The sequence below is a fragment of the Emydura macquarii genome, unplaced genomic scaffold (genome assembly GCF_026122565.2).
Source record: "Emydura macquarii macquarii isolate MOO-44397 ecotype Brisbane River unplaced genomic scaffold, CSIRO-AGI_Emac_v2 contig_3328, whole genome shotgun sequence".
Classification (NCBI taxonomy): Eukaryota; Metazoa; Chordata; order Testudines; family Chelidae; genus Emydura; species Emydura macquarii.
The window spans coordinates 2,942,454-2,965,634 of record NW_027133465.1 but is presented as its reverse complement, the minus strand read 5'-3'; the positions used below and the strand labels follow the sequence as shown (position 1 = coordinate 2,965,634).

The following is a 23,181-nucleotide window of genomic DNA, read 5'->3' as shown; positions in this document are numbered from 1 at the left end:
TGTTCATTAGTTTTGTATTTATTAACCTGTTATCAGTGTCCTTTTGTTTTCCTTAGCAACGATCAGATTCCCTCATTGAAAGGCCTTGTAGTGCAGCATTCATGAAACAGAATAGCAATTATATCATTACAAATGGATTTTCAAAAGCTTAAGTACTTTCAAAAATCCCACCTTAAACAATACACAGAAGGGCTTGTAAAACTTGAGCATTTAAAATTAGTTACTATACAGATGCAGAGATTATGGGGGGAAATTAATGATCAGGCAAGTAAAATAAAGTTACTAATTTAAACTTCTATGTAAGGAAGCAGAGTGCAGTAACAGACAACCTGTTTTGAGAGCTGGCTAAATGGATCCAATACTGCATTGTAGGATTAGAAAGAAGTCAGGGCTCTTGTGTTTCTGCTCTCAAGTAAAATATCCAGTAAGTTGTTTTAGATAGGAATTTCAGTTTTACAGACACAAAAAACCAAACCCTTGAAGCATGCACAGTTTTAGCCATGGAGAGTTTGGTGGTTTTAAAACCACTTCAGATCTGAGTCAATTACTGTGTTTTACAAGCTGGAGACACATGGTGTCAAGGCTCTCGTAACATAAGCTTATCCTACTTTGCTTTTTGGCCTCTCTTTCCCCTGGCAGTCCACAAGGGCATGATGCAAGGCGAGTATAGTTTAACTTTTGGCTGATTTGGTTTGTTGTGTTTACTTTATTCACACACACTGGCTATTAAAATCTCCTTGGTGGTAACACTCGTCATGATATGTAACCCACTGAGAATTGACTTTGCAGTTTAACATTTTGTTCAACAACACTAATTGCTAAAGCTATAAGTATATACACACAATTTAAAATATAGATGGTATTTGGTACTTTGAGATATCATTCACCATTTTGTTACCCTTTTACTCAATGCAGATTCTCTTTTGATCAGAGTCCAGCTTTAAACACATTTGGAATTGACTAGGTTTTTTGTCGTTTTTGGGTTTTTTAAATAAAGGTTCTACATGAGAATATATTAGAAATCAGTCATTTGACATTTTTAAATAAATTCAAAATTAAAAGACTTTTCTTTGAAAAATATGCCACAGTACACAAGGTACACATTAGAAAATAAAACATTTATATAGTACAAAGACAAAGACTTTTCTTCATGTTATTAAGAATGATTAAAAGAATTAATTTGACTCTAGAAGATCACAAAAAGGCCATCAGGCCAAACTGTTGGAGCTCACTGAGACTCAGAGGAGCAGTGAGCCCTTGGATTTCAACAGTTACTCACACCTTGTAACTCAATCATTAGTCATCCAGGATCTGAGTTCAACTTCAGAAGATTCTTGTGTCTGGCTGCCTGGACTGAATTAGGGAATTCCAAGCCTAGAACTCAACCCTGCAATTCTAGTGACAGCATAACACTGTCCATTGCTAATTTGCAACTGATAGTGTAAGAAGTTAGAGAATTAACACAGTCTTCCCTCCATGTTTCCCAAAGCATGTTGTGGGCCTATTCTCCACAAGGCACAATTCTCCTCCTGATCCTCCTTCCATATACCTATTATGTCTTGAAACTCTCTAGATAGCATTTCTCTTATAAACCATAAAATGAAATATGCATTGGCTACTACCTTACAAACCAGTAAGCCATTTTTCTTCATAATTGTAGTTGTGCATGTGCTTTTCCCTACTGTGTATGTCTGAAGGCAGAGAATTAAGCTGACAGGAACCCTGCTCTCTGAGAAGAGAATGCTTATTGAATTCAACATCTAAAACTTCATAGTCATAGATAACCACATTTAAAATTTGCACTTATAAACAAGAAAGAAAGAAAGAAAGAAAGAATATTACCTGACAATGCATTTCCAAGAAGATCCGTCCTGGTCATCCTGTTCTTCTACATACATCCTCACATTATGTTCTTGATCCAGCTGGTACCAATACATTAGACCATCCTTGTCTCGACCAATTGGCTGGAGACGCATAGCATCAGCATCCTCTTCATTAATGATATTCTTAAATTTTAGATTGTCATCAAACTGACACTCACAGAGGTACTGAAAAAAATTGCAATATAAAAAGGTTTTTTAAAACACCAAGATACCACAGAAAAAACAAAATCAGCTATTTCCTTATTCGTGTGTTTTGGGTTTTCCTTTTAAACCTGTCCTTATTAGTTTTGTGATTTAACTAGAAAGAGGGGGATCCAATGAACAGGCCTCTCCAGATTATACTCTTTTGGTAAATCAAAGTTAGTTTTTAATTTCTTGTTAATGACCATTTAGAATGGTGTTAAACCTGTTCAAAAGCTAACTCTAAACAGGAGAGTGAAGGCATTTTTACTGTAGTAAGAACTCCAACAGGTACTACAGCAGGATGAAAGCAAGCCATCCGCAAAGCATACATGCACAGTGTGGTGTTTCTATTTCCTTTTTTAAAAGTGGCCATTGAAACTCTGTAACTTCTGTATTTTATATGCACCTGAAAGCAATGTATATGGGAAGCTTCTTTTGTGAATGACCTAGCTAAATGATGGATATTATTTATTCAGTATACTAGTCTACAGTTAAACCCCATGTAATTTAAGCCATCACACGAGGCTCGTCACTCCTGTCTCTTCTCATGAGAAGCTGAAAAGCTGAAGATGAGCCCCATATCTCACCTTTGCACTTAACATAAAATTGTTTCAAATGCAAATTCATGCACATTAAAAAAAACCCAACAAAGTATACTCTGTGGGTAAACACCCTCCACAGGCAAACCGGTAACTACAAATATATTTCAGTGCAAACAAGTAAAGTCTGAACACCATATTCGGTTGAGGCATATCCCTGTTAACAAGACTGTCAGTAACTATGATTGGTCATATTTGTTTGTTACAAGCTCTGTCATCAGCTCCAAGTTTAATACATTTAATTAATGCAGTTTATAAGTGTTCATCTATGCCAAATTTACAACATGTTTAAGGAAATGCCAAAGGGTCATTTTCAAAAAATAACAAATACATTACCTTCAAAATTCCCAATTTGCATTCAACACTCATTTCCAGATAGCCTTTCTTCTCCATCTCCCATGCCCAAGTACTGTTGAACTCTTGGCATATCTGTCAGATAAGCAAAATATTAAATTAACTAGTATTAGTGGATGAATGTAACTTGAAACCTCTGCAGAGGAAGAGTATTTTGTTGCAATGTTTACTTTTATCTACAAACTATTTAACTTCTGTAAGCAAAAAAGCCACAGACAAAAATCAAAGATAAAGCCTGATGGAGGTGGGCAAGGACTGGGCATGTCTCCACTAAGTCCTGAAAGAGCATATATAATCAGGATCTTGATCATCACCACCTCCACTTTTTTTTTTTTTTTTAAGTAGTACTTTTGTACCATGGATGCTCAAACCAGTGGCCAAAAGTGCTGCTTCTCGCCAATAAACTGATGACATTCTACTTTAGTCTCACTCTTGTATTAAACATTCTAAACATGAAGATCACTGAGGGATGCTGCACAACAAAAATCTTGGAGAAGACACGTCAAACATCACTGACCAACTCCTATGTTCTATGCATCACTTGAACCGATGGAGGGAAGTTTCAGAAACACTGGAAATGTCTTTTAATTGCCAAAGCAACAACTCAGTGGCATTAGAGCCGCTAAAACCATTTGTTGTGACCACAATGACCAAGTTCCCACAATCTAAAACCAGATGATCATTCTTAATCCTGATAAATGCAGTCTCAGCTCCAAAGAAAGCTACAACCCAGTCTGAAGCCTACCACATATGTCATGGGTTTAAGCACACCTGGAATGCTAGAACCACTGCCTTCTCAAACGGGAAAGTTTGAAACTGGCAAGCACTTTAGCAACAGGAGTTGCTTTCTTGAGGAAGCAGCTGATTTCTGCACATGAGAGTATGACCAAACCCTACCAACCTGTAAAACAGGTGCTGATATATGTCTCCCCAAAATATTTCTTAAGGCACCTACACTGGCATCTAAATGCTACTTACTGGCACCAGGCTCAAATTGCTTGCTTTAAGCAATGAACATGGGCAGGGGTCAAACACACAGGTGGCGAGTCTCAGAAGACCACAAACATCTTGGTCCAAAACTAGCTAAGGAGAAAGTCTGTTGGGAATCTGTAGATTTCACAGACAAAGGGTCCAGAGAGACCAATCCAAAGCTAATAAATCTTAACTGCATAAGAATGTAAAGAACTTTTGAGAGTGATCACATGAAGGAAGAACTCATGGGACAAAAGATTCTGCATTAATCAGACTGTGCACTTCCCAAAAGAGTTAAGCTGTCTATGTCTGAGGACAAAACGTGTCTTTGCCTAAGCCACAACTTCTGTATGACCACATGAGATCCCTGCATAAAAAACAACGAGATTCCAGAAGCACCCCAAAGATCTTCCCTTCAGAGTTGGGTGTGTCCCAACTGCTTCTGTTTGAACAGATCACTGTTAGCAGAGGGGACAGAGAAGAATTACCCATCTGCCACACCATATGTCAACTCCCTACCGCAGAATGCTGGTGTCCTCCTGCATGCCATTCAGCCAACACCCCAGGCACTGCTTCCAGTCATAAGGCCTACTTTTTATGGCTGTCTTTTACACTGTAAGCTGGCTAGAAGCAGCTGAAGTTAGGGAAGACTAATATTTACACACACCAAAAAAAAAAAGCAAATGAATACATACACATATCTGGACATAAAACCTGTGTATTTGATTGTCCCTCTATACCCTATCCTTCTCATGCTGCTCATCTTCTTGGATTGTAAGGTCTGTGAGGCAGAGATCTGTCTACCTCTGTGCAGCATGTAGCACAATAGGGGCACAATTCTGCTTGGGTTGTCCGGGCACTATCAGAATAAGTATTTATAGTAGCAGCAGTATTACTAACACAAGGCACATAGCAGCAGGCACTCTAGGCAGGCAGTGATCATGGCCATACAGAGTAGGGTAAGACTAAACTCCTTTTCTCCTGGAATAAAGGAGATATGTATCAAGATGTCTAAAAGGGAAAGGGTAACCTATTAATCCACTGTGCCATCTAGACTTATTCATCAAAGTTTCGATACAGGTCAGTGCTGGTGTCTTACATGCATTTTATAATCTCACTAGGCAATACTTTGTAATTTGTGGTCTAGAGGTAAAGTGTTATATTTTAAAAATTTCAGCAAATTTGAAAAATAAAGCACTGCTAAGAACTGCACCCACACTAAAGAACAAATGCGCTACTGCAATACAAGCTCTGTTCTCCTCCTGTTTTTATTACTGTTCCTTGTTAGAGGAATCCAGAACTGTAAAGTGAACAAAGCACTCAGAGGTAGTCAACCAAATAACTAAAATAACCAAGGAATAACCAAAGTTCAGTCTGAAGTATTCCTTATTAGCACATTGCTTTATTAATAAAACATGGATGTTTCAGTCTACCTGTATTTTTAGTTGTCTGAAAGTTATCAGTCCCTGTCCATATCAGGCTGCTTATTTATTATTATGTTTACAGTGCAAATTCTCAAGACCAAGGACTGTGTCTTATGTATACTCATAAAGTGCTGTGTAAAGAGCATTCCACAATTGATTTATAATTCCTATGTGGAATCATCTCTGGCAGTCAGAGCAAAGGGATGGTGTACCACTACTGATGCATAACTACAATTTTTTCCCAGTTATGCAATTCTGGGTACTCTGATAGCATAAACACAGTATCCTTATTTAATCAATAAGCATACAGTATGCAAATCTCTGTACAGCTGTCAGCTAAAGTACAGGGATTTACATCAGATTAGAATTATTAATAAACTATTCTATAACTAACATGCAAATCTCTCTGCTCTGACTGGCCACTATAATTTTTATACTTCAGTCTGCTCCTGTCTTGCACATGCTGTAGAATTTGCAGGTGTGCAACCTTCTTCATGCAAAGGTTGGTATCTTGTTTCAGAAATGTATGTGCACGCCCAGGTAGGCTGAAAGTTAACCTAGAACCCTATACAGCTAAGATCTGGGTATGCACACAGAGTTTGGCTACAGCACTACGTTCACTAAAATTCAGACTAGGGATTTATGACATAAGATCTCATCACAGAATCAGATCCCAGCATTTCAGAGTAACAGCTGATATTTTCTGTACCTTGATCAAGTATTTTTCCCATCTGTCTGCTGTGACAGACTTCCCAATCTTCCTCATCAGTTTCAAGTGAAGTTCTACCAACTCTTTTGGAACTGCAGTATTAAAAAGGGGAGAAGGAGAGAGCAAAAATTAAAAATAATCAGCTTAAATAAACTCTAATACAAAATATTATAAAGGTATTGAGATGAAACAACAAATTAAGAAATTTTAAAAGTGCACAACAAGTTGAAAACATTGTAACAAGAATTCCACGACTAAAAACAAAGCAAGATCAACTTAAATAAATGAAATAAGTCTTCATTTAGATTTAAAATAAAATACTTCTATCCAAGGCTTTAGGTATCCTAACACAATCAGTGATAATAAAACAAAATCCTAGCAACACTAAAGTAATCATTTCACAGGAACTAAGCCAGCTAGACACCTACAGAAACTAATTCTCACTCTTTCATCATTGTGAGAAGCACAGCCTCTCCAAAAATCCTATCAAACAGGTGTCTTTTGCTGCATGCCTGGAAAGTCACCAAATTTGAGTTATTTTGGACCAAGTGAGGTAGGACCAAGTTCTAGAGACTCTTGAGCCCTCAAAAGAACACCCTGCCATCCACCTCCTCTCTTTCATTGTGCGAGAGATCCAGCTTGCATGCTCCTGCTGACTGCAGCTCTGGCAGTGTGGCACAGGACTCTAGGGTTTCTAAATCACAGCTGTGCTGAAAGCTTAATGATTGAGAGAGGTTTACTATTATTTCATCATCAAAGAATCGCTTTGCTGCTCATTACAGAAAAGGTTATTCACCTTGTGCAGTAACTGAGGTTCTTCGAGATGTGTCCCCCCTATGGGTGCTCCATTCTAGGTGTCTTCGCATCCATGCTCCTCAGATCGGAGATTTTTGGTAGCAGTGTCTGTTTGGCCCACACATGTGCGCTCCCAGTCTCACACTATGTTCTGTTGCTATATTGCGCTGTGCTGGCAAGCCATTCTCAGTTCCTTCTCTACTGCAGAGCTCATATATAAGAACTCTGAAGCAGAGAGAAGGAGGGCGGGTAGTGGAGCACCCATAGGGACATACATCTCAAAGACAGAGTGAATGGCAGCATTTTGTATAGGGAATTATCTTGACCCACAGTGAATCTTAGGAACCTCCTCTGGGATGGGTTGATTGTGATATGAAAGTAAGTGTCTTGTCGGTAGAGGGCCAAAAAACAGTCCTCCTGATCCAGAGATGGGATTATTGCTGCCAGGGTAACCATCATGAAATGCTGCATTTTTACAAATCTGTTGAGCACCCTTAAATCCAGAATGGGTCTCCAACCATCATTTTTTTTTCTGTATCAGAAAGTTTTTGAAATAGAAATCCTTCCATCTGTGTTGGGTGGGAACTAGTTCTATAGGACCTAGTTTTAGGAGGTGATTCGATTCCTCACATAAAAGGTGCTTGTGAGAAAGGTCCATGTAGATGGACGGGTAGGGAGATAAAGTGGATTGAATATCCCTTAGTGATAATCTCTAGTACCCACTTGTCTGAGGTTATACACTCCCAGTTTTGATAAAAAGGAGTAAGGCGGTCATTGAATTAGTGGAGATGTTCAGATTGTTGGAGCAAATGAGACTGGGGGTGGTAACTCAGGGCCTCGACCAACACATCAGAATTGTTGTTTGGATGTAGAAGGTTCCAATGTCGATGATTGTGGGGCAGACGGTCTCCATTTTTATAATCTCTGCCTCTTCCTTTGAGGATCATGTCTCTGAAGAGGAGAAAAGTGAGTAGGTCAGGATCTCTGTGCCGTCTGGTACTTACTGAGTCTTCTTTTTTGGGCAAGAGCATAAATACCCAGAGAACATAATGTGGCCCTGGTATCTTTTAATGTGTGGAGGGATTTGTCCATTATTTCTGCAAACAATTTAGATCTCTCAAAAGGGAGGTCCTCTACTGCATAGTTTCTCAACCTGTGGTATGCATACCCCCAGGGGTATGCAAGACACAGGCACGGGGTTCGCGGCGAAAAATCCAGTGAAGGGAGGCAGGCGGCAACTGCCTGCTTCCCGCCCAGTCCCAGCTCCCAGAATGGAAAATTGAGTGTTGGGGTACTTATTAAAATTTTCAGAAGTTAGGGGGTACTTGCTACTTAAAAGGCTGAGAAACACTACTCTACTGTGGCTTGTATCTCTTTTGGAAGGTCAAAGAGATGAAGCCAAGACACACTCCTCATGACAACTGCTGTGGAGATGGAATGAGCAGCTGTATCAGCAGCATCCAGAGAATCCTGCAATGCTGTCCTCACAAGGAGCTGACCCTCAGCAATGATCACCTGGAATTGCTCTCTCTGATCTGGTAGGACATGTTCAATAAAGACATTTAATTTTCAGTAATTGGTATGGTTGTATTTTGCCATGAGGGCTTGATAGTTAGCAATCCTATATTGCGGTGTTGCTGAAGAATATGATTTACATCCAAATAAATCCAGTTGTTTCCAGTTCTTATCATATGGTGTCATTTTAGTGAGGTGCTGGACTCTGCCACATTCATTAACAGCATGGACGACCAGTGAATTAGAGGATGGATGAGAAAATAAGTCCCCGTCTTTGGAGGCCACATAAAAATTTTTGTTTGCCCTTTTGCACATCAGAGTTATTATGACTGATGACTGCCATATAGTTTTTATTGGATCAATCAGTGCCTTGTTGATGAGGAATGCAATTTTTGTTGATGACGACATCTGTAGGACATCAAGCAGTTTGTGCTGTGACTCTGACTTCTTTAAGCAGGATTTGCAGGCATTTGTGCTGTGACTCTGACTTCTTTAAGCAGGATTTGCAGGCAATCTGCTATCCTCTTAAAGAGCTCTTGACATTACTCGAAGTCATCTGCTGTAGTTGACAGCCTCATCAAGAGATGAGAAGGAAATGTTGGTCACTGGAAGGGTTTTTCCTTGTCTGATCTCGCCTCCTGTTCCTCAAAGGTCTCCTCTTGAGAATCAGGAGGTCTGACTATTGAAACTGAAGGAGATCATCTTCCTTTAGCTGTCTAGGTGACAGTAGAGGTCCTCGAAAATTGTTGTCTACATGCCAACTGAGGTGGTGGAACAGGCATGGGTGGGCGCATCCAAACGTGTCCATATCCATTGGGTGGGTCTCTTCTACCCTGGTGATAGGCTGAAGGTACATGAGTTTCCACCTGGCTAACTCCCTGGCGTTGTAATGAAGAACCCTGGAATGACACTGAGTATAGGTCATGCCCATCATCTTTCTTGTCGTTGCCTGACGGGATTGAACAGTTATGGATGGTGGTATAGAAGGTCTTGGTACTGAATGTAACCCCCAGAACCTGGGGATAACCCATTCCATGGTTATGTCAGTGCCTAGTAAGGGTAATTCAGGCGTCTCCAACCATCAAATCTTTGGGGAAATGAAATTTCTGCAGTACCGGAACAGCCTTCGGTACCATTGAAGTCAGTTGAGTAGGCACTGTTGAAGTGGAGAGAGTCATCAGTACTGGAGGTCCTCTGAGTTCCAAGGAATGGCCAGCAGGTGTCGCCACAGCCTTTTGCGGTGCCGACATACTTGGTACCAATTGTCTACAAGACACCACTGGTGCTGTTTTAGAGGAGCTTGGTCTTTCTTTGCCACTCCTTTCCCCCTATGGTACCATTCTGTCAAAGCCTGCCCTCTTAGGGGCTTGGGCTTACCAGTGGTACCAGTACCAGAGGATCCTGCAGCCTCATGGGTACCTAGTTGTAAGCCAGTTGGCACCAAGTGTGCTGGGAACCTCTTTTTCTTGGCTGATTCCCTGCTCAGGGAACTTGTGGCCTGCTTTTTTGAGACTTTCTTAGAGGAATCTATGGAATTCCTTTTTGAAGTCACTGGAGAGCGTTTATCCAACGATATTGATGGGATTGGTCTCGACAGGATGAGAGGCTGGTTGGAGTGAGCTTTCCATCATGAGCAGTCTTAAATTCAGCTCATGGCTCTTTCTGGTTCTGGATTTTAATTTGAGACAAAACGTGCATTTCTGAGGCACGTGTGCTTCTCTGAGGCAGTGAATGCAGCGGGAACAGTTGTCACTGACAGGAATGGCTTCCCAACACAAGAGGCAATGTTTAAACCCGGGAGAGCCGGGCAAACCCTTTTCAGGGTTCAATTCCTGAATGGGAAGTGCTAGGGAAATCTAATTTATACTAAGGAGATAACTATTCTACAAGCAAAGTAAATAAATAAATATTTTTTAGAAATGAAAAGAGAAGAAAAAAGTATTAACACTAACTGAAGCTCTATTACTACTAAGGAAAAATATTAAGAAAAACACTAAGAAGAATCTCTGTCAACAGGCTCTGCTAAGGCTCCATCTCAGGCCAAGAGTGGTTGAGAAGGAACTTAGGGCAGTTTGCCCACACAGTGCTATTATTTATAGCAACAGAGCACAGTGCCAAGACGGGGAGAGCGCATGTGCGGGCCAAACAGACACTGCTACCAAAAATCTCTGATCTGAGGCACAGGGATGTGAAAACACCTAGAGTGGAGCATCCATAAAGACACTATTCAAAGAAGAATGGTATTTCTTTCACCCTTCATCTGTGATTTATAAATCAACCTAGCACCATCAAGTGCCAAAACTGTGCATCACCATTTTAATAAGCTATAGACAATTCAGACCATTATTGTAATATAATTGACTATTTAGTAATGCGATGCCACAGGACTCCCAAAGCAAGCCTTATTTATTTTATATATAAGGGAGATTCCATAAAAATTGTGAGTTGTTGTCAGAGGACCACAAGGAACAACTTGTTTTTAATATATGTGATCATGTATTGTTTACTCGTAATAATTTGGTTGTACACAACTTTACAGTGTATTTTCTAAAAGCATTTTGTGCTAGTCACCTCACTACACATACACACACAGGCCTGGTTTACACTAGAACAGTGTTTCTCAACCTTTTAAGCAGCAAGTACCTCCTAACTTCTGAAAATTTTAATAAGTACCCCAACACTCAATTTTACACTCTGAGAAATACAATCTTTTTCCCTTTTACCACTGGATGACTGTATTTCTCGTAAAGCAGGAGAGTTCTGAAGTGCTGTGTGGCTGTGGCAAATCACAAAACCCCCTGCTGTTTCTCCCCTCCTTCCTCCCCCCCTTCCTCCATATTACAAAGGTCAATGCCAGCCAGTGGGCACTTGTGAGGTATGAGCAGGCACTAGCAGCCCACCAGAGTGGATAGCAGTGCTCCCCATGGAGGTAGAGCAGTGAAATTGACAAGTAAGCCTGACACAGAGCCTGGCTCCAGGACTAGGCAAGTCGCTGGGCTCTCCACTTTGCTTTCTGATCATCAGGCTTTGAGCTGGGGAGGGGAGCTGCCACCTAGGCAAGTTCTAGGCGGCTGCCACCTGGCTGCCAGCCTGGGAGGTGGGCAACTGCCATCTGCTCCGAGATGGGGCGGAGGAGGCTCCAATGCAGGTTGGGACCCAGGGATGTGGGCAGGCGGCAGGCAGCAGCTGCCCATCTTCAAGCCAGGATGTGGGAGACTGTCTCTCAGCTCAGAGCTGGGGCGTGGGTGGGAGTCACCCAGCTGCGAGCCCTGGTCGCAGGGCACAGGAGTCTGCCGCTGGGCTCCCACGTGGGAGCTGGGACCAGGCAGGATGGGGACGGTTGCCGCCCAGCTTCCTAAAAAGCCAGCAGCTGCTGCCTGAGCTAGTGGCAGCTGCCAGGCATCCCAAGAAGCTGGCGGCTGCCGCCCAGCTTCCCAAGACTGGGGCGGCTGCCGTCTACCTACCAGCTAAGAGATGGGTCCGGGCGGGAAGCCAGCGGCTGCCACCCACCTCCCCCAGAAGCCGGTGGCTGCTCCCTGCCTCCCAGCTGGGAGCTGGGACCAGGCAGGAAGTGGGCAGCTGCCACCCAGCTCCCCCAGAAGTCGGCTGCTGCCGCCCGCCTCCCTTCGCTGGGTTTTTCGCTGTGTACCCCATCTTGAGAAACTATGACTAGAAAATTGAGTTGACTTAACTACATCACAGTGGAGTGTGAAAAATCCACACATTTGAGTGGCATAGTTAAGCTGACCTAATCCTCAGTGTGGATAGCGCTAGGTCAAGGGAAGAATTCTTCCTTTAACCTAGCTACTGCCTCTCAGAGAAGGGGATTACCTATGCCAATAGGAGAATCCCTCCTGTTAACGTAGGTAGTTTCTACACTGAAGCACTACAGCGGTATTGCTGTAGCATTTTAACTGTAGATATATCTTTACTAATTTTAACAGTAGTAAAATGTACAAGATGAGTGATTTGGCCTGCTGATTTCTTACACAGTCTACATTTGACAGGAGTACTGCTGGCTGAATGCAACTTAACTTTGTCTATGCTACTCCTGTTATTGACACATTGTTTCTTCCCTTGGAGTCACTTGCATTAAGTCGTTTATCCAAGACTTGAATTACGGAGATGAATTTTTTCACTTATATCCTTCAGCTAACTCATAAGTGTCTTTAAAACAAATGCCTTGATATTCAAGTTAACATAAAGGAGTTCAAAATATGTAGTTTGTATGAAAGTATCATCAGTTACATAACTTATAACCACAGTCTGATACAGAGGTACAGTCCCACATGAGATGGGTAGAATCACCTGTTTTTGGGGCAAAGATCTGCTTTAAATGTAGATGAAGGACCAAGATTAACTCTGGCATATATTGATTTTTTTTTTTTTTTTTTTTTTTTTTAAAGTCTATACATGGTTTGCCATTATTTATCTTCATCTGGAATAGTTAGGCACTGCTCCCATTTGGTTTTCTTGGAAAAGCTACTCCACTTCACTTTAGTACTTGAGCACCCATTTTAGAATAAACAAATAGTTTCAAGGATCAATCCTGCAAGGTGCTGAGCACAGTAGTCCCGATCCATCAAAATATTTTAGCCCAAAGGTACTTTAAGCATGTGAGCAGTTCCACTGAAATCAGCTGGACTACTCCTTTGATGCGCTGCTGGATCACACCAGAGTGCTCAGCACCTTGCAGGATCAAGTGCTTAGTTCTTCTAGCATTCTGTTCCCCAAGTAGAGAGACTGTCTTTTTATGCACACAGTTACTGCAGCAAAGTTAGTGTGGAGAAATGCCTCTTACATATTTTTCTGAAGGCTGAAATTCATGGTCACTCTGAATAGCCCTTGCTGAGTAGGCAGGTCTTTGAGGAAACAGGGCTGAATTATAAAACTCCAAAAGTTACAGAAGTAACTGGAAGGTCAATTCTGAGCATGCTCAATGGGCATCCGCTACTATTTCCTGCCATTATTGTGACATCCCAATGTGTAATGCTGTGGGCCAGTAGGCCCAGGAGCTACAAGACATATTGATGCAGTTCTTATTTTACATAAAGACTTCACAACACATTTCAAATCCATTCTTAACTTTATTCATTGTCCTCACAGAACTTCCTTCTTATACCATACTAATATGAATGGTTGAACCAGAAAGCAAGAAGGCCAGAGGTAAGCTGGTTGTGAAAAGTTACCTTGGACATTTCCATATGCTTACAACACTATTCCTTAGACATCCTAAACTACCAGGTGCATCCCTGGGGTGGTAAATGAGGGAACCTCAGACACAGGGGCTCTGAACATATTGAATAAGCAGCCATGGACCTACGGTTATGAGTTACGCTAATTAACTGTCCACATTAAAAAAAAAAAAAAAAAAAAAAGTTAGGGATGTAAAAATTAGTTTAATTAAGAATCCGTTTAAACGTTCTAAAAATAGAACGTTTAAACATTTAAATGCTGGGGGTGGGGAAAGCCGTGCTGGGCTCAGTTCCTCACTGCCAAGTAAGAGATTCCTAGCTGCAGTGATAGCTGGGCAGCTCTCACTCGCGGGGAGCTAAGCTGAGCACTCCCTCCCACGCTGGGCTTGGTGCCTTCCCATGAACAAGAACTGCCCAGCTGCTCTCACTTCTGGGGAGCCTCCCCACTGCGGCTTGTTCTCCCTACGCTGGGCTCGGTGCCTCCCTGCCACGGTTCCCCCCCCCCCTTCCTCTCGTGCTGGGCTGTGCACCTCCCCCCACTGGTGGGGAGTCGAGTCCAGCTGCGGCTACCCCGTGCTGGGCTCTGCGCTTCCCATGGGCAAGAGCTGCCCAGCTGCTCTCACTAGCGGGCAGCCAGCCCAGCTGCTGCTCCCTTCCCCCCGCCCTAGTTTAAATGGTTAACCTTTTATATCCCTAGTTACAGTTATGAAAACAACCCAGCTACAAGAGTCCGTCTCAGAGTTCAGAGATGGCAGCACTCCCACGTGTCACAAAGCATGAGAGCATCTATCCTAATAATCTATGCTACTGGTGATAAAAGGTATGAACAGCAAGGTTAATTCATTTGGGAGAAGAGGGTGTGCATGTGTGTGTTAGGACCAGAGCCAGGTTTTTAGCCACGAGCAGGAGCCTGACGTGCACACTGGGCAGCCAGGTTACCTGCTGCATCAAATAGCAGCAGAAGAGGATGGTGGAAATGAGACAATGAACTACTCACTGAAGCGGATTACAGTTATAACAATTGTAAATCAATGAATATTTTCAACTGCAAACCATAGCTGTGTGTGTTGGGGGATGGGAAGGACAGGCATAAACAGTATTTCTGGAGATACAATAAATTAACATCACCACAGAATCTGGACCCATTGCATAAAGGAGTACACAGGGCCCTTATTATAGGTAAGCTTCATAAAGCTCCCAATTGTTGATGTTTTTCCAATGATGTTTTAAGAATGTACTTAGACTGCAAATTTAGAGCAGAAAATCAGCTACGTATAGAAACTTTTGTAAAGCTTTTCTTCTAAGAAATTTAGCCAAAAGGCCAAATATAGTAGTACAATAGTGGCAATGTGGAGTCAGTGTGTTAAAATATTAGTGTCGAACTAAGATTCAATCACGGTGAAGTGGATTAAAGTAGCATCCTGGGCCACATGGCTGGAGGGGGCCTGAATTTAAGTGAATCACAAGGTGTCTACATGGCAACTGAAGGTGTGATTTCAGATTAGGTAGGCATATCTGCAATAACATTAATTTTGTTAGCACAGCTAGTTCCCAGTGAAGACACGACACCATAGGATGTTGAATCCCATCTGGTCCTCCTGTTGTACCGCATTGCTAGCCCACATGGAAGCCCAAGCCTCTGTATCTTCACTGCTGTTTTTAGTTGTGTTAGCAAGAGTAAAGCTGGCCTGGGTATGTCTGCCCAACACCTGAATAGTGACAGATGTACCTGCTGGGGTGGGCTAGGTTGCCTCACTTGGAAGAAAAATCAAAGAGTCAAGAGTGGGAAGATGACAAAAATGTCTAGTAAGTTGGAAGGAGAGTCTGTTTGAGGGGAAAAGGAACACATTAGGCTAAATGGTAAAATTTGGCAGTGTCTGAAATTATTGGATCTAACTACCTTCAAACTTACTCCATTCTTGACCAGAATATGGGACTCATTCTGCCCTGTTCAGATAAAGAGGGGTACTAATAATTACTAGTTTAGTAAATGTTTCTGTAATTCCATATTTAACACTGTCAGAGGATTGAAAGTAAGATGGCTCGAACTAATGTTTTTATTCCTTCACAATGGCAAGTGTTTTCTTCTCTGCATTTCTTATGGAGCACAACCCAACAGGGCTCTGCATCATTTACTTTAATTGTTTGTAGAGCAGCATCTGATGAGATAAGCTCTGCTCTAAGTACAGTGTAGTAATTTTGCTCTCTGTTGACTCACTCCACAGCAAAAGAAAGGGAACCAAATATTATCAATCTTACAAAAAATGGCCTGCACAAAGTTTTGGCAATAGTGTAATGGATTTAAAACTAAAAACTGAATAACATTCCCCACCTTGTTATACCACTTAAGAGTTGGAAATAAGAGAAAACCATCTAGGAGCACAGCCTGTTAAAATAAGCTTAACGGGTTTGGAAGTAACCATAGGACTATAACCACTGAGTTAGCAAAAAGTTGGAACAGCACACATGGTATGTTAAAGGAAGAGATTCCCTTAACTTACAGTTGCATTGAGCTGTCTGCTAAGAGTTTAACCTTCAAGTTAATTGTAGTGTCCCAGTATGTACTAGGCGCTTTCCAAACATGCAAAGCAGTAGTTCCTGCTCCCAGGAGATCACAATCTAAGCTCACATCTTCTAGATGAATCACTCTATATTATCGCCGAGCTGTTTGTCCATAAACAAATTGTGCAGGCAAGAAAAGAACTGCAACAGCCCAGGCTTCAAAGTGAACATAAGAACAAGAAAAAAGGCTGTAATTAGATTGAAGATTCAAACAGAAGGAACAAGAGTTGCCTACCAGCAGTTAAAGGTCCTTTCTTGTTCCTAGAAAGATCTTGGCATGCATTTAGAAAACAAACTACCACAGGCACAAAATTGAGTAACACATTCATCCTAGCAGAGTACTTTGCGATCTGGATGCTTAATGGCTGGATCATTTTCATACAGACAAAAGATAGTATTCCTGTATTTATTTCAATTGTTAAAAACACCTGTAAGAAGACACTTGGCTTCCTAGCATCTCTAATGTATATTCATATTTAGTCATATTATTTAATATTAATCTGGGTATTTTGCTCTTAGGATGCAATGGGCTGGGACTCAAGCCCTGGGTTGTATTCCCAGCTCTGACACTGACCTATTGGGTGACCTTGGGCAACTCACTTCATCTGTGTGCCTCTATTTCCCCATCTGTAAAACTGGAATAGAACTATATAAATGTAGGGCTGGAAGTGACCTCAAGATGTAATCTAGTCCAGCCCCGTGCACTGAGGCAGGATTAAGTATACCCAGATCATCCCTGATAGGCATTTGCCAAGCCTGTTATTAAAAACCTCCAATGATGGGGATTCCACAACCTTCCTATATAAAATGTTCCAGTTCTTAACTATTCTTATAGTTGAACATTTTTCCTAATATCTAAATCTCTCTTGCTGCAAGCTAAGCCATTTACTTCACAGCCTACCCTCCGTGGACATGGAAAACAATTGATCAAATATGTTAAAGACTGTTACAAAAAGGATGACAAAGATTTATCACGTCCCTCTCAGTATTCTTTTCTCAAGAATAAGGTCTTGTCTAGACTACACAGTTTCGCTGACAAAAGGCAGCTTTTGTCGACACAACAGTGGAGATGTACAGGCTGCAATGCTCCTCCCACCAATTTAACTCTCCTGCTACACAGACATGATGAAGCATAGAGCTTTTTGCAATGACATTAGAGTGACACAGTGTCAGTGCAGACAGTGTGCTTGATTATGTTGCCCTAAGTGGCCCCCAAGAGGTATAATGCCCATCATGACCGCTCCAGTCAGCAGTTTGAACTCTGCTGCCCTGTAGCCAGGTACACTGGCATGCTCCCCTTCCCCTTTAAAGGCCTGGGAATTTTTGAAATTCTTCTTCTTGTTTGCTTGGTGTGGATGACTCATATCACATCTTCCCAGCTGACCATGCCAGCTTTCTGCAGCAAACATGCTCCTGCCTGGAGTACACTGGAGTTTTTGGATCTGCTGGGTCTGTGGGGAGAGCTCCTCTCCAGCCATAGGATCACAGCTCCTCTCCAGCCATAGGATCTTTGACACCTACAGGCAGATTGCTCAGGGCATGGTGGAGAAGGGGCACGAAAGGGACACACAGCAGTGCCATGCTAAGATCAAGGAGCTGAGACAAGCATACCAGAAGGCAAGGGAGGCAAACGGTAGCTCCGGTGGGGCGCTGAAGAAATGCTGCTTCTAGAAGAAGCTGCACACCATCCTCAGCGGCTACCCCACCTCCACCAACAAAAGCCCCGTGGATACTTTGGAGGGACTGGAGGCAGCAGCCAGTGGAGTCAACTCTGAAAACAACGTGGTGGACAAGGAAGTGGAGTTGGAGGAGGATGTGGGACAGACAACAAGATCATCCAGTGGCATGGCAAGCCAGGACCTCTTCTTGACTCCGGAGGGGTCTAGACAGTAACAGCACTCCAGCTCTGGTGCGCCTGATGCAGGAGAGGGGAGCTCTGATAAGTACTCATTCTGCTTTGCTACTGCACAGTAACATGAGGTAGAGCATTCCTTTATTTTGTTACATAGTAGAAGTGGGATAAGGGATAGAAATTAACACTAGCACTATTTGCATCTGCTTCTCATTCCCTTGTGTAGCTATGTCCCAGGAATCCTGCAGAAAGATCTTTAGGAAACTTTCCTGGAGGTACTCTGCAATCCTCTGCCGAAGTTTCCTTGGCAGAGCTGCTTTGTTTCTTCCCTCGCTGCAGAAAACTTTGCTGCGCCACTCTGCAATTACTTCTGCAGGAACCAAAGCAGCACATATGCTGCTCGCCTACGGACCCGATTCGAAGCCACACACATGCAGATGCACCCTTGCATCATCAGTTACCCTCAGGAATGAGAAATCAGCTTCAATCACCCATGCCTGTGGAAAACAGTGCCAGTATTCAGAATAGCGTCCCTAGACATTTGTCTAGTGACACATTTGTAGTGATCCCCTTTGGAAGCCACCCAGACCCTTTGTCCCATCTTGCCCCTTCCCCCTCCAGGGTCAAACTCACTACGTTTAGGGCTCTTGCCATGCTGTGTTTGCCAAGGGAAAGTGAGGAAAGACGTGTATGTAGACTGTTGATTCAAGGCTGAGAGTGTATTCACAAGTTTGCCTCTGTTTATTGTTTCATTTGCTTCTGTAGATGTGCCCTTGAGGGCCATCTCCTACACACCAGCAGAGCACCTCCGCCAGATAAGGAAGTGAACCAGGAGGAGTAAGAATGGCATATTTAGATCATTGCTGCAATCATCTGATGCTGTAGATAGCAAGCACAGGGCACGGAGAGAGACAATCAACGACAAACTCAGAATAGATAGCCAGGAGAGGAGACAGGCAGGAGAGGATGATAGAGGGGCATGAATGGATGATAAAGCTGAAGGAGGAACAAGCAGAGATGTTGAGGTCCTTGACTGTGCTGCAGTCGGAACACATCCATGCCGATTTCCCTTACAGCCCATACAGAACTGCACACCATGGCCTCCTCAAACTCCCCCCAGGGGAATGCAAACTCTATTCCTTGCATGTTCTCAGCCCTTCACAATACCCCTTACACTCCCCACCCTGGGACATGTTTCATAATGACAGCTGGACTTACAGCTGAGAGAGCCTCATTTGAGAGTGTTCCTCAGTGTCACGTCCCTTGTAAGAAATGGAAATCTATACATTGCTGTTAAATGAAAATTTAGTCATAGAAATAAAATGAATTTTTATTTGTGTCCTATACAAATAATGTGGTTTCTGCTGAAATTCATAGTCAGTGGCATCTGCAGACTGCAATTAACGCCCAGCAGCAATCATTACAACGGTCATTCAAGGCAGCAAGTAAACTGTGTGGCTGAATGCATTAGAGAAACACACATTACCGGAGCTCATTGTCAAAATGCTGCTTCAAAGTCTCCCTGATTCAAATAGCTCCCCGTTGAGCCCCTTTAATAGCCCTGGTATCTGGCTTCTCTAAATCAGCCGCCAGGCTATCCATCTAAATGCTCCACCCTTGGGGAAACTTTTCCCCCTTAGCTTCACAAATGTTAGGCAGAGCACAGCAGGTTTCTATGACCATGGAAATATTTTCCTCACTAAGGTCTAACCTCCCAAAAAGGCAGTGCCAGCGACCCTTTAATCTGCCAAACACACATTCAACTGTCAATGCTGCACCTGCTGAGCCTTGCTGTTAAAGCGCTCCTTGCTGTTGTCAAGGTATCTGGTGTAAGGCTTCATGAGTCACAGGAGTAAGGGGTAGGCTGGGTCTCCCAGGATCACTATGAGCATTTCCACATCTCCTACTGGAACCTTCTGGTCTGGAAACAAAGTCCCTGCTTGCAGCTTTCTATACAGGCCAGTGTTCTTGAACATGCATGCATCATGCACCTTCCCTGACCAACCCACGTTGATGTCAGTGAAATGGTCCTGGTGATCCACCAGCACCTGCAATATCATAGAGAAGTAGCCCTTTCTGTTGAGATACTCTGTCGCAAGATAATCTGGGGCCAAACTTGGGATATGCCTGCCATCTATCGCTCTGCCACAGGTTAGGGAATTCCACTGCTGCAAAGTCATCCACTACTTCCCGCACATTGCCCAGAGTCATAGTCCTTCATAGCAGAAAGCAATTAATGGCCCTGCATACTTGCTTCACTGAAACTCCCATGGTGGACTTCCCAACTGATTCGTGACTGACTGATAGTCTAGAGTTGTCAGCTTCCACATAGCGATTGCCACTTGCTTCTGCACCATGATGGCAACTCTCATTTTGGTGTCCTTGCATTGCAGAGTAGGGGCGAGCTCCGCACAGAGTTCCATGTAGGTGGCTTTGCGCATTCAAAAGTTCTGTAACTCTCATCATCCCATACCTGCATCTCGACGCAATCCCACCACTCAGTGCTTGTTTCCTAAGCCCAGTAGCGACGGTCCACCGTTTGCAGCTGTTCTGTGAATGCCAACAGCAGCAATCTTGAATGGTTTCTTTCCACAGCACACACTAGGACGGGCACCACAGATTCATTTTCAGATTCGCTGCTCATTAAATATGGCAGGATCAGCCTCATTGTGTAGATAACGCTCATCACAAGACTGGAGAGCATTACAAAATCAATGCTTTCAGACAGAGATAGCAGGAGCAGTTTAAAAAGGCTGTTGAAAAAGTTTCTCTGTCAATTCTAGAGCACTAACTGTGGACACACTCTGCCGACACAAGGAACGTTGGGTGAACATGCACAAGTGATTTAATTACAGCAGTTTATGATAATTGATGTAACTTAAGTAGACCTAACTCTGTAGTGTAGACATATCCTTAACATGCTCAGCTTTTTTTAAACCTTTCTTCATAGATCAGGTTTTCTAAAACATCTACCATTTTTGTTTCTTTCCTCTGGAACTCTCTCCAATTAGTCCACATCTTTCCTAAAATGTTGTGCCCAGAAGTGGACATGGTACTCCAGCTGAGGACACACCAGTGCTGAGCAGAGCAGGACAATTACTTCCTATGTTTGACATACAATACTCCTGTTAATACATCCCAGAATTATATTTGCTTTTTTCGCAAATGCCTCACATTGATGTCTGATATTCAATTTGTGATCCACTATAACCTCCGGATCCTTTTCTGCAGTACTACTGCCTAGACAGTTGTTCGTCTTTTTGTATTTGTGCATTTGCGTTTTCCACACCTTCCAAAATGTAGTACTTTGCACTTATCTTTATTGAATTTCACCTTATTGGATGTCAGACCAATTCTCCAATTTATCAGGATCATTTTGAATTCTAACCCTGTCCTCCAAAGTTTGATGTCATCTGCAAGTTTTATAAATGTACTCTCTACTCCACCAGCCAAGATGTTAATGAAAATAGTGAATACCAGACTCAGGAAAGACCCTAGCAGGATCCCACTTGGTATGTCCTCAGAGCTTGGCAGTGAAGCACTGATAACTCTGGGTACAATTTTTCAACCAATTGTGCACCCACCTTATATTAATTTCACCATCAAATTTCCACAGTTCGCTTAGGAGAATGTCTCATGGGACTGTGCCAAAAGCCTTACAAGTCAAGGTAAATCAAGTCTACTGCTTCCTCCATTCACTAGGCCAGTTATCCTGTCAAAGAAGGAAACTAGGTCGGTTTGGCATGATTTGTTATTGACAAATCTATATTGGTTATTTCTTAGCACCTTATTTTTCCTCTAGGTGCTTACAAATTGTTTAATAATTTGTACCAATATCTGTCTGGGTATTGAAGTTAAGCTGATAATTCCCAGGCCCTCCTTTCACTTCTTTTTAAAGATGGGTACTATGTTTGCCCTTCTCCAATCCTCTGGATCGTCACCCATCCTCCAGGAATTCTAGAAGATAATTACTAATGTTTCAGAAATCACTTCCGCTAGTTCTTTAAGTAATTTAGGATAAATTTCAGCTAGCCCTGCTGACTTGAATACATCTTAACTTATCTAAATATTCTTTAACCTCTTCCTTCCCAATTATTGTTAATATTGTGTTAAGCATTCAGTCACAATTAATTGTTACCCTCACAATTAATTATACTTCCCAACTTTGTAAAGTATTTTGAGATCTACTGATATCTTATTTGGGCCCAATGGTCTTTTAACCATCAGATGTTTTTCCCACAGTTTGGAGTATATCCCAAGTCCACCCCGCTTACCCTTGTTTTTTGTTTCATGTGTTTGGAAATATGACAGCCATATTTAAACACTTTTTAAATGCCCAAGAGTAAGTTATCACTTAGATCAGATGGCCCCGTTTGTGCACTAGCTTTCATCACTACTCAAGAGAATCAGATGGGAACATTAAGGTTCTATTTGCACACACAGCTCATGGTGCTGTGACAGTGTGATGTAGGAAACTATGCATAGCACCTATTCATAGAATCATCAAAGTTGGTGATAGAAAAGACCAGCTCATTTACCTTAGTCCATCCCATAGCCAATGCAAGACTATTCATAATACTTACATTCTCTTCATAGAGGGGCATGAACGGACTTCATACTAGTCTTAAATGTCCCAAGATATCAGGCTTCTATCACTTCCCTGGAGAGATTACTATACTATTAACACTGGTACATTGCAGAATTATATGCCCCAGTTTATCCCAGGAAAAAGGACACAGTCTTGATTTTATGACATATATTAGACAGATGAAAAATATCTATGCTACCAAGCTTCTCCTTCCCCATCAAGTCACAACCCCACCATTTTAAAGGGCTCAGATTGCTGTGTATGGTATTTAATTGCTATATTGTCTACCAATTTCCTATTTAATACACTTCTTAAAAATAGCAACTCTTGCTTTACCTTCTCTCTCTTCCTGACCTTATTCCAGTTTCTATAATAGATGAGTTTTTTTTTTCCCCTGCATTGTTTTCAGGGCATTTCCTCTTTTCTGTCACTCCTCCACCTCTTTCCTTATTTAGTATAACACAATATTTTCTGACTTTTTACTTCTGTCCCAAATCTTTTACCTAATTTTACTGTTTTGCTAAAATTAGTTTCTCTTTTTCTGACCATC

The 23,181-nt window shown here is 42.2% G+C and overlaps 1 protein-coding gene across 5 annotated transcripts in view; it reads right to left on the bottom strand.

Moving 5' to 3' along the window:
* The window catches only part of RSF1 (remodeling and spacing factor 1), a 122,985-nt gene that overhangs the window by 68,101 nt on the left and 31,703 nt on the right, over positions 1-23,181 (bottom strand). For all 5 annotated transcript variants that reach the window (XM_067533291.1, XM_067533288.1, XM_067533289.1 and 2 more), the window contains exons 2-4: positions 6,125-6,216; positions 3,002-3,094; positions 1,843-2,048 (exon numbers count right to left, since the gene is read on the bottom strand). In XM_067533291.1, the coding sequence (XP_067389392.1) occupies positions 1,843-2,048; positions 3,002-3,094; positions 6,125-6,216 (391 nt within the window). The remainder of the gene's footprint in view (positions 1-1,842; positions 2,049-3,001; positions 3,095-6,124; positions 6,217-23,181) is intronic.